At 35.2% G+C, this 16,081-nt stretch overlaps 1 protein-coding gene across 2 annotated transcripts in view; it reads left to right on the forward strand.

The window, feature by feature from the left end:
- cd276 (CD276 molecule) overlaps nucleotides 1-16,081 on the forward strand; it is a 125,256-nt gene that overhangs the window by 24,371 nt on the left and 84,804 nt on the right. For both annotated transcript variants that reach the window (XM_051135252.1, XM_051135253.1), the window contains exons 3-4: nucleotides 3,252-3,599; nucleotides 9,704-10,000. In XM_051135252.1, the coding sequence (XP_050991209.1) occupies nucleotides 3,252-3,599; nucleotides 9,704-10,000 (645 nt within the window). The remainder of the gene's footprint in view (nucleotides 1-3,251; nucleotides 3,600-9,703; nucleotides 10,001-16,081) is intronic.

The raw sequence follows: 16,081 nt of genomic DNA on the forward strand, positions 1-16,081 counted from the left end.
TGAACATTTTTTTGAACAGTAATTATTGTTATTATTATTACTACTACTACTGCTATAGATATTATATGTAATTCATTGTATGTTGTATTTATTTTATTTTATTTATTATTTTAAAGTGTGGGTTAAGTGTCTAAAAATAACACATTGAATTAAATGTTACATTTTGAAGGAAAAAAACTGAAATATTTTAATGTAAAACATAAAACTACAGTGTTTTGTGTTGTAATACAGTAATTTTTACAGTGTAGTAAGTGATATTTATAGCTGGCTTTTCTGTGTATTTCCAGTATCTTTGTAAATAAGTGTTAAGACATCAGAACTGTTACTAAATCCTATAATGTAGTACAATGCAGTATTGAGCAATTAGCATCTGTGACTGGAATGATCTATTTTATAATGGATATATTATAAAGTCAGATACTTTTTCCCACTGCATTGTCACACTTTTGAAACTTCTTCAGCACACACACGCACACTCACACACACGCTCGGTTTGACAGCGCTGTCCCCTGTGTGGCAACAGATTGAGGTTGATTTGAGCATCATTAATGATTGTGTGAGCAGCTCACTGAGGACAGACGCGTTCCTGAAGTTTCCGTGACGTCAAGCGCTCCTGTCTCTCTGCCGTCCCGCCGCGAGCACTTCCTGACTGGGACGGTGAGACGCGCAGACACTGTAAATGTGCTATTACCAAAATAAGGCATGAGAACGTCACATACAGACTGTCATTTGAGGCAGTTTGAGGCTCGTATTATTTGAACAGCGTGATTTGTTCATAGTTCCTGCCAATTTAGAGTTGTTTGACTCGTTGATGTTCTTATGTAAGCAGTGTTTGTCAGTGTCCTTCTCCACTCAGATCCTGTTATTATCCAGGCTTTTAGTTTTTCTGATGGCAGAAAGGCCTGTCAAGTGATTATGCGAGTGAAGAAGGCCATTTTAATGACTTTCCTGTTTTTTTTGCACTCAAATGAATCAGTTATCAAACACAAAAAAATTAACCATGTTTAAAAATAAACCAAAAAAACCCAAAAAAGAAGGGGTCAGAGTTTAATTCATTTTATTTAAAAAATAATTCATTTTTTTTTTTTTGTAAATATTCCGTAGTATCAAAAAACCCCATCAAAATTAAAAAAAAAATAAATAAATAAAAAATGTTATTGAACAAAAGTATATTGCATTGAAAAACGTTACGTTTCAAAGCTGTGGACATGTTTGACTGCAAAGAAGTGTGACCCAAAAATGAAGAGGTCCAGAGGGTTAAAGAACCAATTATAGTTCAAATGCATAAATGAAAACAAAACATGTATTCCTGAATTCATCAAACATTGTCTTTTCTTTCTTTTTTTTTTTTTTTTTCATTTCTCTTTTTTTCTTTCTCATCTCTTGTGTTTGGATGTACCTGGCTAGTGTTAGTTTAGATGAAGAGCTGACAGACTAATTAGAAAAATCAAATCCTCATTCTCATATGGAAATGCTGATGTTTATTTATCACAATGAGGCCCTTTCTCTCTCCATCATGGTGACAAAAAGAGCATGTGTCAATATTAGTTTGTTTGTGTTTGCAGTAAAAGTCTTGAAGTGCTTGTCGGGGTCACTGTTTATTCATTTATCTCTTTAGTCTTATTATGTTGACCAGGTTCTCACAGTCAAGTAAAACATGGACAAATCGAACTAGTGTGATTTCAAGGCCTAAAAAAGTAATGAAAATGAATAAATATTTAAAATCATGGACACTTGTGTAGTGATTTTTTGCTATAAAAAAAAGTTATCGAGGGGTCTCCAATATGTTGCTCACGAGCTACCAGTAATAATATAGACAGGTTTCCATTCTAATTCAAATAAATTATTTGTTTTGGCATATCGCCCGTGAGGTAATTTTAATAATTCCGTTTAGTATTTTAACTATCATTAAACCTGTATTTGATTATTGCAGTTTGAAAAACGGTAAAAAGGCTACTGCTTACCGTTAGTAAGAGTCTCACAAAGGCTCAATTATATGAAAGAATGTATGATTTAATTAATTGTATGAATCCATAAGGAGGAACCAGCTGTCTTTAGGAAAGTTTTGTTGGGATTTCTTTTCATCTTCCCACCCTGTAATGCGCAATAAAGCAGTGCTCATAAATTCAGCACCGCTTTGTTTACAGCGGTTACCGGGGAAACTGCTTTATTTCTGTTCCATATGCGCCACCTTCTGTCAAACAGTGGATTTACAATTTTATATTAACCGAAGTGTTGAGATTTTTAGAAAGCCTATTAGCTCATGTAGAACTGTTTGGTGCAGATAAAATATAATTTATCATTTTAACTTTATTTGAACATATAATACATGTCAGTAGATAACAAGTTTATTTTTTGTTAGTTTAATGTTTTTAATGTTTTTATTTTAATGTGTTTATGCAAACCAAGAGTGCCTAGTGCTGTTTTTGTTGGTTTTCAACACAAAACAAAAAATGATTTCAGTATGTGTATCTGTACTTTTTGTACATTTCCAGCACATTTTAACATGTATTATGCCGTTATATTATGCTTAACAGTTTGGAATTTTACATTCGGTCTGTTGAAGAGATCTAAGTATCATATAACATGGGTAGCTCTCAGCCACTTTCATTTTTAAAAAATAGTAGTTCTTGAGTGACAAAATGTTGGAGACCCCTAAGGAGTTATGCTATAAAATACATTATATATTTATTGCTGAGCAAATATTTTAAAGCTTGAATTTATACTAGGGATGCAACAATACAGTTAGTCCACGTTTCAATATGTACCTCGGTTTTTAACCATGGTTTTCGGTTCGGTTCGGTTCTGATATCTTGCCACTTCAGCGTGAAATCGCGGGCACACTAACAGCAAATTCCGAGAGAGATAAAACAAGTAAGTTATTTAAATACAAAACCGAAAAAACGCAATTCACAAGCGCGTATTGAACCGTGGATGTCGTCCCGAACGGTTCGATATTATATGGAGTATTGTGACATCCCTAATTTATACACATACACACATACATTTTTATGGTTGTGTATGATTGCAGAAATATGTTTTTTGCAACTTCTATTGCACCACCCTAACCAGACAAACCTTGATCTTTTGATTTTTTTCAGTTCAGTTTCTATTAAAGCTCTTTTTACTCTGAGAAGGAAGTTTGAGTTCTGTATAATGTACAATATATTTTCATTATTCATCAAGCTCTTTTATCTGACAAGATCAATGAAAATATGATTCCTAATGCCTATGCTCTCTGTTTTCTGCAGCTCTTGAGGTCCATGTCCCAGAATCCCCTGTGGTGGCTCTGTTTGGGACAAATGCCGTCCTCAACTGTTCTTTCTCAGGCGTCTCAGAGTTTAACCTATCTGATCTGAGTGTATTCTGGCAACTCTCAGACACAAAGCGCACTGTACACAGTTACTGGCAGAGCCGCGATCAGCTGACCGACCAGGACGACAGGTTCGCCAACCGCACCAGCCTGTACCCAGATCAGCTGATGTCTGGAAATGCCTCACTCCTGCTGAAGAAAGTGCGCGTAGCAGATGAGGGAAGTTACTCATGTTTCGTCAGGGTTCAGACGTACAGCACTGGAGCCATGCTTATGCAAGTAGCAGGTAAGCAATCAGAGAGCTGTACCAAACATCACACAACTTTCTATGTGTTATATATTGTAAAAATGTAATTTATTATCGTAATTTATTAATATACAGTGCACAGCATAAATGAGTACACCTCCTCTTAATAAATATAAAAGATGTATTTTCTTAATGATCACTAATATAATTCATGGAAAGATGGCAAAATTTAAATGTATTAAACATATACTTAATAAAAACAACTAAATATATGTTCTGTAAGATAAGTAAATTAGCCAATTTTGTTTAAAAGAATGATTGGAGAAATGAGTACAACCTAGTTCAGATTTAATTCAGCAAATGATTTGAAAACGATAATTCACCATTTGATGTATAAGCTATATAGATTTGATTCAGCAAATGTATAATATTCTGCTTAGTATGTCCTCCAGAACTTTAAGTATACTCCTCTGACACTTCTTAGCACTGAGTGTACAAGTTCATGACAAATTTTCACATCTGCCCTGTTTAACTCCTGGAGGACGACCTCCTTAAATGCCCTGGTGTTTAATAGGGAGTTATGCTCAGCTCATCTCTACAGAATCCCCCACAGCTGCTCAACAGTGTTAAGACTGAGTGAAATACATGTCCACTGAAGGATTTTCACCTTGGGAAAATGAATACCTTCATTGTCATGCTGAAAAAAAAAAAGCCCAGTAATGCAGGGAATGAGGGGAGGGTAGCATCTTCAGTTTCAGTTTTTGTATTACATCACACAGTTTGTGAATTGATGACAGCACTGACAAAGCACAACTCCCTCACACCTTCAGCACTCATACATCCCAATATAAGAGCTCTACTACCACTGAACATCACTGTGGGTACCAGGCATTTCTCACTGTACTCCTCCTCTAGCAACACCAGAATATTTTGGATGCTTTTGGATCCAAAATGATTGACTTGGTGACAACATGAATTCTAGTGGTGACAACAACCATGCATGTCACTTCTGCAGGCTGCGTCGTACTCTGTGAGATAAAGTGTCACTCTTTTAATAGCTTTTGCCGGGCTCTTTTGCCGACACTTGCATGGTATTTCTTCACCTCTTTTTCTAGCAAAAAGTCAATTATCACTAAATGAAAACTTAAAGTGAATACCTGAATGTTGGTGCTACTTCTGCTATATTTTCACACTTAAAACAATAATTTGGTATTCCTCTTGTACCATTGTCCTCTTTTATGCTAAGAAATAGGTCACCTGGCAGTTTTCTCCCAAGTGGTTCCATTGCTGCAAGCATTAAGTCTGAGTATGATTCTGTAGGCTATAAAACACTTTTAATTGTCAGGAAATTGCTTGTCTTTAAGAGTTTTGGTTCAGTATATTTACCTGTTGATTAAAAATAGCCTTAAACCTGTACACAATTTTTTTTTTTGTTTGTTTGTTTTATTCAGTAACTTTCAGGAGGGTGTACTCTTTTTTGCAACCCAACATTTTTTGCAACCCAACAACCCAACAAAAAAATCTTATTTTGCTGAATAATTTTGACATTCTTCTTCGGTAATTGATCAAGCAGCCTTGTTGGAACATTATATCTCCAAAGAACACTAACATGTCTTCTAAGTTAAGAGTAATTGCTAAATTTCTTACGTTTTAGAGGGAGTTCACTCATTTATGCTCATATATATATATATATATATATATATAGAAGAAACATTTCAGAATATTATCAATGTGAAAAACAGTCGTGCTGCTGAATACTTCTTGTGGAAACTGTGATGCATTTGATTTTTTCTACTTTGATGAATAGAAAGTTCAAAAGAACATTTATTTGAAATAGAATCTATTTCAAATCTATTTGACCAGTAATGTACATGTTGGATTTTTCATATGCATTTATCAAATGTTAAAGATATTGGCCTTAAAGTAAGCTCTGTCAGCACCATTTGTGGTCAACAAAAACAATAAACAAATAAATAAATAGACTTATCATTTAGTTTTTTTTTTTTTTTTTGCAAAATTCCCACTTACAGTAACCCACAGAGTCTTGTATTTTTGTTAAAGGGGTCATCGGATGCAAAGTTCACTTTTACATGTTTGAACATTAATGTGTGTTGTCAGTGTATGTACACATCTACCCTATAGTGATAAAAATCCATGCAGTGGTTTTTAATTAATCTGTAAAAACAATATCCCCTTTTTCAAATCGAGCCATTCTCAGATGCCAAAAGAGGCCGCTCTCACAATACTTGACTGAAAGGAGTGTCTTACCTCAGACCCGTCCTAAATCAGCTGTAACACTCTGACCTCCATTGTTTCGATGCCAGAGCAGGGATGTAAATTAGACAAGAATATCTCAGATTGAATAATTGAGGTGTTGTGTTGGGATGGGTTGATTTTTGCAGAGCTCATTTTGACAAGGTAAAAATGGTGTTGTTTTACACTACCATTGAGAATTTTTAACCGAAGTATATTGTAGACTTTTCATTAAGACCCTAAGGAATAATATCAACTTGTGGAAAATAGGCATCCGATGACCCCTTTAAAACATGACATGAATTGTCCAGTAATAATAGGGATTGATTTCTATGTATTACATTAACTAAAAGCCTGAATTAATATATTTAATTTAATAATCATCATATTAAGTGAGCATGTGTCTTCAGAAGATTAGGATTAAACTGCTTGATTGATATGGATTATGTTTACTTATGTTTTATGAACTTTTTGAAGCACTTAAACAAGCTCTCAGATTTCATTTAAATATATGTTTTGTGTTTTGAAGATGAACCAAACTCTTATAGTTTTGCAACAACTTTGAGTGAGTAATTGATGACAAGATTTATTTTTAAGTGAACTATCAAAATTTCTGGAGTGGGTTTTACTGCATAAATTAACAGCTAAATCAGCACAGTGCACTGATTAAGACACCAAAAAAATCAAATGTGCTAATTAATGTGAAAAAAAGAAAGAAAAGAAAAAGAAAACTGAATAAATAAGGAAAAATTAAAACTAGTTATCCTCACTAATTGACTGGTTGTTTGCTGGTGTAATTCTATTGAAAGTGCCTTGTTGAATTTTTTAAGTAAACTGAGAAACAAGTTGAAATTATTTTCTGTAATGATCGACATTATGCCACAAATGCTATTAATAGAGCTTAAGTTGTATTGAACTTGTGCGTTCTTTTAATCTAGAAAATTGACAGTCCACAAAATCTACTGCACCTATATAATATATATCATCTATATGAAACGGCAGTCAGATATTCCTAACTGAATTATTATTTTTGGCAGTGCTGCAGTCCTCTGAACAGATATCAGATATCAAAGCACTGCTATTATGTACTGTATATGTTCTCTATAGTAATGTGTGTTATTATGTCCATCACTTCTGGAGATCGCAGGCATGTTGTGTGATTGATGTTGTTGCACATCTTGAGGATTGGTCATGAAATGCCTTCTGCAGAGGCCCAATAATGAGCATGATCATTTATATGCGATTCTCACAATGAGCCTGATCAATATCCAGTCATATCGATTGTTAGGATTTGCTGTGATTGATGGTGCTCAGCTGTAGCTGGCTATATGTGTTATTATTTTTATGGCCGAATGCACTCAGACTTACCAGAGTACATCATTATTTATGATCTATAGATGGCATTTTCCCATTCTCCCCTCTCTCTCTCTCGCCTTTCTCTTTCAATGCATTGAATTAAGTGATATTAATGCTCTACGATGTACCACTCCTGTCTGCTTCTGTACGTCTAATGAAGATTAAACAAAAACAATCGTGTCATTTTCACTGTTCTACATTATAATGCTTAATATTTATTAGCAGGATTATTCTGTGCTCACATTCAGAGTAAGAGCTGCAACTATTTCTTGTTGAGGAGATTTTCAATTAGTGCTGCGAAAATGTGTCATCTGTAATCGTTATATTCTCATATATGGTTTGTGTGACAGTTAAAGGACTAGTTCAGTTGAAAATGATCATTCTGTCATCATTTTCTCTCTCTCATGTTGTTATAAACCTGTATGAAAGATGTTTTGAAGGGTTAGTAACTAAACAGTTTTGTTGGCCATTGACTTCCATTGTGTGTGAAAAAAAATAAAAAATAAAAATAAATAAATAACACTTTCTCAAAAACGTTATCTTTATGTTCCACGAGTGAAAAAAGGTCATACAAGTTTAATTGAAATAAGAGTACATTTTCTTTTTCTAAAAATGCTAGTTACATTGGACTCAAATTTATCACATTTGAAGTAACGTTACACATTTATATATTTTTTTTAATTTTTTAATTTTTACTATTATACTTAATAATCAAATAAATAAACAATTTAAATAATTTTCAGTTCTTAGTGTCAGCTCTTGAGTCTCGTGCTGTTGAGATCTGTGCGTCAGTCAAACGGACAGCAGCTAGAGGTTAAAGTCTGCTTGGCATCACTTCCCACTTTCCAGTGACCCCACAACCGCCTGATTGCTTTTTCTCCCATCGTCCCAGCGCCCAACTTTTGTGTTTGCCGAATAGTGATTGGCTATGGGAATAAGGCAGCCTCTGGCTCCCTCCATGTGTCTGCTCGAGGGACGGCGGTATGATGATTTCTTCATCTGGCAGCGCAGTACTAACCCCAACAAAAACACTTTACGAGCGGCCGATTTCCCAGAAGCCGCCCCGCCTGTGGTTCATCATCCCTGGTGAGGAAGTGGGCGTAGATGAGCGTGTCAGCAGACGATTTCCGTCTGATCTTTAGCCATGTGTGTTTTATGCTAAGCTCCTAGAATGTAATTAACAATTTAATGGGAATCATGTCAAGCTGGTCCCAAGGTGGAACGCAGCGGTAGATCACTCTGCTAAATGCTGTATGCCCTTACTTGCTTTCAGTAGTTTCAGCATCTCTTGCTGCGTTACCCAGATTACCTGCAAACACGCCACTTTAAAAATTCACGGTTCTGACATTAAAATACGCCACTCACATGGTTTGTGCAAATCAAATGTGTCTCTGAGGGGAACTAACTGTCTAGGAAAGTTTTAAATCCATTTTTTTTTGTCATCTATGTAATGCCTAATGTAGTGATGTTTCTAAGTGAAGTTATGCTTTGTGTACAGGGGTAACCACTGTATTTCTGCTGTTAAATAACTGACTGTCAAAGGGTGAATTTATTATTTATTATTTATTATTTATTTTATTGTACGAAAATGTTTTTAAAGGGGTCATCGGATGCCCATTTTCCACAAGTTGATATGATTCTTCAGGGTCTTAATGAAAAGTCTATGATATACTTTTTTTTTTTAATTCTCAATGGTTGTGTAAAACAACACCCTTTTTACCTTGCCAAAATCAGCTCTGCAAAAATCATCTCATTCTGGTTGAGGCTGCTTTAAATGCAAATGAGCTCAGCTCGCCCCGCCCCTCTCTTCTCTCTGTGGAAAGACGATTCTGTTTACTTTAGCCGCATTTAGCTGTGTTTAGCCGCCAAACTTGCTAATCAGCACATTATTAGGAAAGGCGATCGCAAAGATTCATAAAAAAAAACCTTATACTCACTTCTGCTGTAAGTGAAGCTGGATCGTGAATGTTTTGCGCGAACATAGACGGATATATGTAGATCGGGAGGCGCATTCCCCTCACAAACAAACGTAATTCACTGCATCTTCAGCAGCTCAGATGTCGGGAGTAAAGGACGACCACTACATTCATTATTACATCCAGCAACACAACACCTAAATCACTCAATCGGAGATATTCTTGTCTAACTTACATCCCTGCTCCGGCATCGAAACAAAGAGGGCGGACTGTTACAACTGATGTGACTTAAAACGCTCATGTCAGTCAACTATCGTGGGAGCGGCCTCTGTCGGTGTGATGCCACAACTACAGGCATCTGAGAATGGCTTGATTTGAAAAAGGGAATATTATTTTTACAGATTAATTAAAAACCATTGCGTGGATTTTTATCATTATAGGGTAGATTTGTACATACACTGCCAAAACACATTAATGTTCAAACAACATGTAAAAGTGAACTTAGCATCCGGTGACCCCTTTAATAGTTTTAGATAACCCTGCTCCAGACTACTGGTCAGGAGTTTGCAAGTATGTGTTACACATACTAACTAGTCCTTCTCTCTCTGTCCATCACAGCACCATTCTCCAAACCGCTGGTCACCTGGGGCTCAGAATCCAACCTGAAACCCGGTGATGTGGTGGCCCTCACCTGTGTGGCGTACGGAGGTTATCCTGAAGCAGAGGTACTGTGGCAGGACGGGGCCGGACGCAACTTGACTGACAACGTTACCATCTCACAAGTTGCCAACGAGGAGGGTCTGTTCAGTGTGAAGAGCATCTTGACGGTGATCCTGGAGCCCAACAGCACTTACAACTGCAGACTGACCAACCCACTGCTAGGAGAGGAAGGACAGGCATCTGTTACCATCACTGGTAAGTGCCTGAGAAAAAACAACACAACGTCAATTCTTTTATTTTATTTGAGTGTTATTTTAGTATCATTGAGATATTTTTATAGTATTTTTTAGTAATTAAAATTAATTCAACAAATAAAGATTAATTAAAATGAAATTAAGAATTAAAATATAATTATTTTATTTTATTTATTATTTTTATTCTTTTTTAGTTCTAATTAACCTACCCAACCAAAAGGTGATTTTAGAAGGTTTTTGTATTTACGCACAAGCTTTATTTAATTATTTTTTTATTTATTTCTGTTGACATAAACATAAAAATTGTGTCATCCCACCTTCACAGCTTTTTTTCTGTAAAACACAGAAGGTATTGTTTAGTAGAATGGTCTTTTCCACCGGGCAAAAGTCATTAACTTTCACTCCTCACACAATCTATCGTATAGCTTTACAAAATTTGACTGCTGCGATACTTTAAGTTCATCACTATGGGAAAAAAGCAGCTTGATTGAATCAAATTGTCATTTCTGGGTGCACTATCCCTTTAAAATCCTCAATATTTTTACAGTCACTCCAGACAAATCGGAAGTCAATTAAAATTTTAGCTGCGATGGCTTCATGGACTTCCCTCATCTATTTCTCACTGCTGCTTGCTGCCAAACCCAAATGGGGAGAAAATAATAAATTGTTCAATTATGATCCAATAGGCATCACCATCAGTTTTCTCCCATTGTTAAATGAGAAAGTGGATGATTATTTCACAGATTGCTTCTTTGAAATGGGAACGGGCCTTTTGTGCTTAGATGAATTCAGTTAGGAAGACCTTACAGCGCTACACCGCATGCTAACGTGTCTGTTCAGCAATTTCAGAGGATATTTAATATTTAATTCCAGTGAGATTTCACAATAGCATCATGATCTACAGCACTTGGTGACAGATGAAGGTCAGATTCTCTGAACTTCTGAGATACTACAGAAGTACCTGTGCTGGCGTCGTCAGCGTGAATCTCAGCCGTACGTGGATCATCCTGACTACCACAGCCTCACAACTTGCTAGTAAACAAGCATCAGAATCCGTGTGCGAGCTGAGGATTCATGCCGACCTTGTTTGATATGAAAATGCATTTGCATTTGTTTACAACATCTGCTGTATGCTCAACAACTTTGGTAATTAATATTGACCTAGCTGAGCTCCATGCAGTTTGCTTGCTTGTTTTTCTACAGCAAACAACCATGCAACCAGGATTCGTTTTGAAACAAAATGCACCACATTTAAAAATGGTCTGGTTAAGATTAGAAACACTTTGGCAAATGGGTGAACTATTGTAACTGTAACTATTTATTGCAAAACCTAAAGAGTGTGTAAAGCATCTGATCTGTTAAAATGTCAAGCTGGCTGTTTGAAATGGAAAACTTTTTAGCGACATTAAATGACACATCATGTATACATAAAATGTACATATAAAATGATTGCTTTATTTAACAGTTATTTTACTGTAAAACTGTGCTACAATATGCAATCATTAGTGGAAAAAACATTCGCAAAGTTATTGAATAAGAGATAAGTCTTTTGTATCTTAATAGGAGCTCAGAACGTCTTTCTAAGTGAGGACCTTCTATCACTGAAGAGAGGAAATCTATTTAGTATTCAAAAGAGAGTTTTCTGGAAGAGGACGAGACTCCAACAAGCCTGTTAAAATGTCACACTTCTCTCTAAATTCCCAATGAAAAATTACAAAGTAATGCAGACGTGCCTCGAAATGAATGAGAAAGGCAAAGAAAAAGAGGAGTGGAAAAATATGTCTGTCAAACAGCAAAGGTTCAGAAAGAGAAAATGAACTGCATGGATGCAGTCTGAGGTCAGAGAAACTTCATCTCAATCTCAATTAGCCACAATGTAATTCATCAACTTCTGTCTGTCATTCACCTCAACTGCTCTTTTAAGCCACTGAGGATTTATGGAGTTGTTTATTCATTATAAAAGTATATACACTTTTGAAATCTGTGAAAGTGGAAAAAAAAGGCTGCTGCTTTTGAACACGTGCTTATATATATATATATATATATATATAAAAAGCCTCTAAATCCATCTGTCGTATTTCTTTAAAATGAGCATTTCTTTCTGGCTGCTTTGTATAGGTTTCTATGTAAGTACTGGTACTTCTGAAAGTACCAAAAAAAAAGAAAAAAAGAAAGAAACAATAAAAATGTACTGACCTCAAACTTTTGAACGGTAGTGTATATATATATTTTTTTAAATAAACAATGGTTTACTGAACAGGTTGCTCTTTCTTTAAATACATTCAGTTACAATTAAAATTTTCTTATTGATAAAAATCTTCTTTAGCTTATGCTTTATACTATAGGGAGCACTTTTACATTATAAGGTTACAGTTAACAACTTGACCCAAAATTAAATTGAATTACTATTTATTTTTTAAATATAATAATCTACACTTTAAAAAAAAAAAAAAAAGAATATATATATATATATATATATATATATACACACACACATATATATATATATATATATATATATATATATATGCAAACATGTGAACATAATGCAGTTTTTAAATTAACTTATAAGTTATAAAAATTCTATATGTTAAAATATATTCAGTTACTCAGTGGCTGTCAAAACATGTTTCATTACATATTAATTTAATCATACATTAAATAATTAAGACTAACAGGTCAAGTGAAATATGAGTATTTAGTGAAATATTTTATGAAATGTTCTTCTCTAGACTTCTTTTCTCTAGTTAACTAACAAGCTGTGGACACTGATGACTTGCCTGAGGTAAATGAAATGCTATATGATGTTTTATTTTCATGCTGTTTTGTTGACGTCTTTCCGCAGTTGAAACACTGATTGAGAGATTACATGATGTTGATTCATTTTTATTCGCGTTAATACTACTAGTACAGAGGAAGGAATGCCCGTGTTCACTCGCACTCCTCGCTGCCATTTGAATGGACCCCATTTACATTGCACAGCATGTTAACAGCTCTGACACGGCCACCGGAGCTGATCGCATCCACTCTAGTCAATGCATGTGTTTATACCAGCACGTTTCTAAACCATCCCAGAAGCGGCTCTCTGAGGCGTATCACAGCGATCTTTCATGTCACATTAAAGACTGTTAAAACGCCATTTATTGTTTGAATTTCCTGGGAAAAAGATGCTGTACACATGCGTACCGAACTGAAAGACCCGAACCATATGTGTACCGTTACAACCCTATATACATACATATATACATATATACATATATACATATATATATATATATATATATATATATATATGTATGTATAGTTAGGGAATATTTTACATTTAATTTAGAATTTCAATTTATATACATGTTATAAATGGATATACCCATGTATTTCCAGACCTCACTGTATATTATCTTAACATTGAGCTTTATTGACATATGACACACCGATTATCTAGAAAGATTCAATATTGTCAACCTCTGGTCTAAATAAACAGCTGATGACAGATGCTGGGCAAAGATTCTCACTGCTTCCCTCACATCATTTTCTCCAGCACTGACTGCACTGTCATTTCTTATGACAGTGGCCAAATATCCGTCCATTTGCATGGTTACAGTACCGCGGTAAGAGTGCTGAGGAAGATGTGTATCCTGAGATGATCTGAGCTCTGCACGAACTCACCGTTACGTAAGGATGTTTCTCAGTTAATCTGCAGCTATCGACCTTGAGCTTGTGTAAGAAAGAGCTGAAAACACTGAGAGAAAACAAGAACACTTACAGATGGAGAGAGCAAATGATGAACAGACCTCTGACACTAGCATCAGGAGCTAATGAGTTAACACAGGAGATGAGCTCCTCTTCTAGAGAAAACCCTGCTTTTCTGACTGTTTCTGGGTGGCTATATCAGACTGCATGAGAATGTGGAGGATTCCTCACTTTCTTTCAAACAGCTGATATCTCTGTCAGTACACTGGCCTCGCTTTAAAAGTCCTTCCACATGTCAGCAGCACAGAAAACCGCAGGCGCGTGTGTGTGTGTGTTTCTTGCATTACATAGAGAGGAATCATTGCTGTCCATCTCTCATTGCTGCCACAGCATTCTGGGTAAAACTTGAAAGAACAAATATAAAAAGAGGCAGAAAAAATATAGAAAGAGGCAGAGAGAAAAGCATGAGTGGTCAATAGACTGCCGGAGTGAGTTGGGAGGGAGCGCAGAAACACGGATGCTTAGAAATGTATCCATGGTGATTTTGCAGTGAATAATGTAGCCATGGCGATGTTGCTGTGGCGACTGTCTAGCATTGATGAACTGGTGCTGATGTCACAACAGAAATGGTTATGGGATGTTGCAGCAAAAATCTTTGTCTCATTCCATGATCCAGTTTAACATGAGGCATACACGGATCTAGCGTGGTGCCATTAAGTCATAGACGAGTTTCTGGCACATATTTTGTTTAATGCACTGAAAAATTGTATGTAGTATGTCTTTAAAAAAAATAATAAAAATGTACTCTATTTTTCAGAACATTTCTAGTATATTTCACAAATAATTACAAAGAAACACTAAGTAACACTTAATTTAATGTAAAAGTTTTAAATTCTTTGTTTTTCATTTTAAATTTTGTTTAATATGATATTAAATAATCTTTGTAAAATTAAGTATTTAATTATAAGTGTTATTATAATATTTTGAGATTTTCAATGCATTTTCTTTAAAACAATTTTAAAACAATTACTAGAAAAGTTTTTCTTCTCCAAAATGCCATGTTTATTTCAGTGTTACTTACCATTTCTTTGTAAATATTTGTGAAAGTTACCAGCAATTTTTTATTTTTTAATGTACTGTTAATTTACTGGATCCATAATCGCATACATTAGATACATGCATACATTAGAGTCACAGTTTAAATTATATCATGCATTTTTAGCACTAGCATAACTTCTGTCATTGTCCATGCCTCATTTACAAAACTATGTAAGTTTGGATGCAGGCAGTAAACAATATTTTATTAAAAACTATTTTTGTAAATTTTTTTGCATTTAGTGTTTTAGCATAGTGATAAAATGATGAAAAGCGTTTTTAATGAACATACATCCAAATGCACATTTAGTAACCTAAACAACAGATACAGGATCTTAAGCAGGATCTTTAGCACCCAGAACTGGCTTTACAGTGAAATTGCATGTAAATTTCTACCCAGGTTCATTGGAAATACGTGGCTCGATCTACATTTCCGTAAAGTACCTATACATAAGAATTGATGTAGTTTCCATTTGAAATGAACACTAGAGGCAGTAAAACTCTGACAACTTTTATTCCTTTCCACACATAGTATGATTTAAAGGGCCAGAGTTTCGATGAAGAAAGCCGAATTTCACACAGTTTGTTGCAAAATATTGTGTTATGACTCCAAAACAATTTCATATGCTGTGACGTATGAAAATTAAGCATTTTGAGCGTTAATGTCACATATATAGCTTTATATGTATGGTTTTTCTAACTTGGTAGCAAACCCAGTTTGAGCTGAAACCCGTGTATAATGAAGTAAAAATAGCACAGATGCATCAGCGAATGCATTTTTCTATCACTTTTGTAAGTATCACTTTCACGTATTGAACACACATTGTGGCACCTCTCACTGGACATTATACTTAAAAACTGCCACAAAACATGCAGTATTGTACGTAATATCATTGTTGCACAAATGTCATCACAAGCACGTATTTTCAGTGAGCCTGGGTTGGTAAATTGGTTTGCTGGCACTGTTTTGCATAATTCATTTTTGTTTTCTTTCCTATCTTTCTCCTCCCATTGTTTTGCGTATCTTCCTTTCAATCTGTATTTTACCTCCTCACACACACAATAACCACATGGCTCATATTTATGTATTTATTCTCTACTTAATAACCCTTCAATATTTCACTTTAGTGCTAGTGGAAGGATTACATCACTGTGTTTCTCTCTTTCTCTCTGTGTTATCATCTGGTCCTCCACTTGTCCCAGCAAATGTTGCCTCCTAAATTGCTACCTGACAGAGCCGGGCCAAGCTCACAGTAGCCTAAAGATTCAAGTAAGCAGACAGAAAGAAAATGAGAGA

This window comes from Labeo rohita, chromosome 18, assembly GCF_022985175.1.
Source record: "Labeo rohita strain BAU-BD-2019 chromosome 18, IGBB_LRoh.1.0, whole genome shotgun sequence".
NCBI classification, from domain to species: Eukaryota; Metazoa; Chordata; class Actinopteri; order Cypriniformes; family Cyprinidae; genus Labeo; species Labeo rohita.